Source organism: Formica exsecta, unplaced genomic scaffold, assembly GCF_003651465.1.
Source record: "Formica exsecta isolate Colony F162 unplaced genomic scaffold, ASM365146v1 scaffold120, whole genome shotgun sequence".
Taxonomy (NCBI): domain Eukaryota; kingdom Metazoa; phylum Arthropoda; class Insecta; order Hymenoptera; family Formicidae; genus Formica; species Formica exsecta.
The window spans coordinates 4,076,290-4,079,967 of record NW_021848537.1 but is presented as its reverse complement, the minus strand read 5'-3'; the positions used below and the strand labels follow the sequence as shown (position 1 = coordinate 4,079,967).

The following is a 3,678-nucleotide window of genomic DNA, read 5'->3' as shown; positions in this document are numbered from 1 at the left end:
CTCTTCCGCAGGCCGGTCTGGAGACTCTGGAGACTGTAGGGATTCGCGTGCCCGACAGTAAGTTTGTGCGCAGCGTCGTGCAGATCGTCGGTCCATTGGCACTCAACATTAGTAACGTTCTTCCGCAGGCCTTCAATCCTGGTCTGGAGACTGTAGGGATTCGCGTGCCCGACAGTAAGTTTGTGCGCAGCGTCGTGCAGATCGTCGGTCCATTGGCACTCACCAGCGCCAACATTAGTAACGAGCCAAGCAATCTACACCCGGACGAATTCCGCGCACTGTGGCCTGAGCTCGATGGCATCTTCCACGAGATGTTCAACTCGAACAAGCAACTCGATCGCCGGCGAGTCGGCTCCACCGTGGTGGATCTGTCGAGGCCAGGTTATTATAGAATTGTGCGTCATGGTATTGCAGCGAATATCATCGTTGGTGTATTGAACAAATATGGACTGAAGCAAATTACAGATAATATGTGCACCACGTGATTAATTTCTTAACTGTGAATGGGGCATATTGCATATTATATTTAATCATCGTATAATGTTTATAGAAAATAAAATCAAAAAAATTATATCCGGTTATTTCTAGCATGCATTTAAAAGATTTGTTTTTACATTGTAGATGTAAAAATCATTGTATGTTAACAATGTACGTTCCAAAAACTCAAGACAACCTCAGTTTTTTAATGAAAGAAGTAGTTTTGACATTTTTATTATTTTAATTTGTTTTCCGTTAAGAACAAAATTGTGCATATAGTATTTTAAATTATTATTTTATTTTTCATCATCAATATCTCAAAAATAATACAGTTGATTGTGATGTATATAGGTTCTGAAAAGGTTTTTTTAAAGATTTTTTTGCATTTTATTTTCAGTCTGAAAACATTTTATACTCTTCCCTATAAAATGTCATTAAATAATTCTAAGCTTTTATTTCAATTTATTTAGTAATTTCTTAGGTTTTTATTTTTAAAGTAGCCATTAAAATATATTTATTATTTAAATAGAAAATTTATTTTCTTCTATCTATGACGATACCGGTGATTGTAAAATGAAGGTGTTTAAAGACAAATAAATGTTTATCGATGAAAATTCTTCCTGTGAAGGACAGATTCTTGCCTGGATATAAATTTCTTTCAACACTCTGTGCACACACACATGTATAGATATCCTTGATTGTATGTATTCTTCTTGCAATCTTTATATTCACCGCAAATTAATTCATTCGATTACACATATACAAACACAGACACACTCGATGCTGGATCCTCTTCTGGCACAGAGAGGGGGGGGGGGGGAATCCAGGCAAATATATTCTTAAAAATAGTATTAGTGTAATAAATAAATATTTAGCGCTACGCATTATGACCGCCTCGTTGTCCTTATCAGGTTATGTCCTTAACTGGCCTCGCACGTCTTAATTATAAATGATCACTAGGCAGAATGAGAACGTTTGTTTAATCGGCTTTAAGCGATAAACTTTTTAGGCTCTCGCGAAAGTTGCGTTGACTCTTTTAATCGAATTTCGATAATGCGAGGACAGAAGCACGCGAGAGTGTCTGGGGATTAAAAAAGGAAGAGGAATTTTATCGAAATCACTGACGGATTATTCGCCAGTGATTTCAACGTGATCCCGGAGATTTCCCGAAATTTAATTTTTGAAAAAGCCTATCTCAGACACTCGCACATGTATCAGACATTATTTATAAACAATATTAAAAATTTTTAAGAATTTAAAAGAAACGAAAAGTTTCAAAATTTCTCTCGAAATACGAGAATATTATAGAAAATATTAGAGAAAACCTCGATGTAATCAAGATTCTAGCAAATATATAAGAATCCTTAAGACAACCTAAGAACCTAAGAACTGAAGAGTGTCCAAGGATTAGTATATTCAAAATTTCCCAAAATTGAGAAGCAAGTCTCTCATGATTCAAAAGCTCAGAGAGTTTTCTGTAATTTGCAAGACGCAACACATGCAAGAATTTAAAAGCCAGGAGAACTTTCACAAGATCCCGATGTACTTTGTCTCTCTTCTCCCTCTCTCTGGTGCTTATTAATTATTTAATAATAATTTAATAAAATCAGTCTAATCTTCCTTTGTAGAAAACATCCCTGACGACGGTGAGTTTTTCTTCGGGTCGGCGATAACGTTCGTAGTTCTGAAAATACCTAGCAAGCTGCTTCTCAGACGAGTGTAGATCTCTTTGCGCACGGTCGCGGTAAACTTGGTGGCCAAGCAGCCGATCGCAGCCGTGGCGAAAATCAAGTTGTAGAGGAGCACAAGCTTGAAATTACCGAGCCACTCGATGCGTCCAAAGTCACCCAGCAAATCGAAGTTTGTCATTCCTGAGAAAAGCACGAACGAAACAGGAAATGAGGTACATAGTAGTATTTCCAATTTATTATCCAATTCTTAAATTTGCGAAAAATCTTTCTTGATTTTCTCAATCGCTTATAACTCTTACAAAATATAATACGCGGTGATTGAGAAATTCTCTTAGAATAATGGAATCATGTCGATGGCTTGCAAATGTTACCTAGTATCCGCGATAACAGCGGTAACGCCGAACTGAGCACGAGCAAGAGGGCACAGTTCGCGATGAGATGGGTGAGCGGCGTGGAACGAAGTCTGGGTTGAACTCTTCTTACACCCGGTAGAGCATATAAGCCGATCGCACTAGTTACGGCTAAATAAAGGATCACCGCCACTTCAATGGTCGCGCCGACGGGCCCGAGCTTAGACAGGGAGCTGATGCCGAGCGTAAATTGCTATTGAAATAAAAACATAATTCAATTAATTAGTCTTGGAATAAATATACAATTTCCATATTAATTGATAGAAAAAAATAATGCTTTAGCAACGAGAAACTTCAATCAATTAATTATTCGAAATTTTATTGCTTTTTACTATAGAATTCTTGCTTCCATTAGAATTCTTCTTGGGATTTGCGATGAGACTTAAAGTTAACAGATTTATAGGAAAGAAAGCGTCTGTACGAACCCTCGTGCTCAACGGCAGCGCTTTAATTCCTATTAGCAATTCCAATGTATTTTGCACCGCCAGTAGAGCCGTAGCAGTAGATAATACGAGAAGTGCTAACATCGCCACCGGATAAAGCAACGTGCGTCGAACCCACCAGGTTCTCCGCTGTTGATCCAGCAGTTGCCGTCGACTCTGGATGTCGTTCAGCCGTTGAGAGAGACCCTTTTGCAAAGCACCGTTCCTCAGGCACAGCAAGCCCGGACTCACACTCAATAGAGGCTCGTCCTCCTCCTCCTCCTGTGTCGACGAGCTGCAACTCGCCGACGACGACATCGGCACCGGTGATACGTACGACTTTCCCGTCGCTTTCACATGCTGCAATCTAAATTGATGCTGTTACATATGCTACTATTATCATAAAAATTATAAATTTTAACGCGTAATCTATAAAAGAAAACGGGAGAAAAGCGCTCACCTTCTGCGAATACAGTCTTCTTCTAATCTATATGCAAAAAACTCCTCGTCCAGGTTCTTCAGAAACTGGGGTTTAACGAGAAACGATCCCACCACACCAAACAGTCGTACAAATCCCACTGGAGTGCATACTAAGAATACAGAACACAACAGATTAGTAAATTTTCGAAAAATATTAATATATTTATAGAATATCGCATGTTGGATCTCTCCTTTCGT

At 38.8% G+C, this 3,678-nt stretch overlaps 2 protein-coding genes across 2 annotated transcripts in view; one reads left to right on the top strand and one right to left on the bottom strand.

Annotated features, from left to right (window-relative positions):
* Positions 1 to 1,091, top strand: part of LOC115241280 (yrdC domain-containing protein, mitochondrial) — a 5,671-nt gene extending 4,580 nt beyond the window's left edge. The window contains exon 4 of the mRNA XM_029816957.1: positions 74 to 1,091. Coding sequence (XP_029672817.1) covers positions 74 to 485 — 412 coding nt within the window. The 3' untranslated portion in view covers positions 486 to 1,091. The remainder of the gene's footprint in view (positions 1 to 73) is intronic.
* The window catches only part of LOC115241258 (protein Lilipod), a 7,587-nt gene continuing 4,863 nt past the window's right edge, over positions 955 to 3,678 (bottom strand). Inside the window, exons 6-9 of the mRNA XM_029816927.1 lie at positions 3,461 to 3,590; positions 3,004 to 3,367; positions 2,540 to 2,771; positions 955 to 2,348 (exon numbers count right to left, since the gene is read on the bottom strand). Of these exons, the coding sequence (XP_029672787.1) occupies positions 2,089 to 2,348; positions 2,540 to 2,771; positions 3,004 to 3,367; positions 3,461 to 3,590 (986 nt within the window). The 3' untranslated portion in view covers positions 955 to 2,088. The remainder of the gene's footprint in view (positions 2,349 to 2,539; positions 2,772 to 3,003; positions 3,368 to 3,460; positions 3,591 to 3,678) is intronic.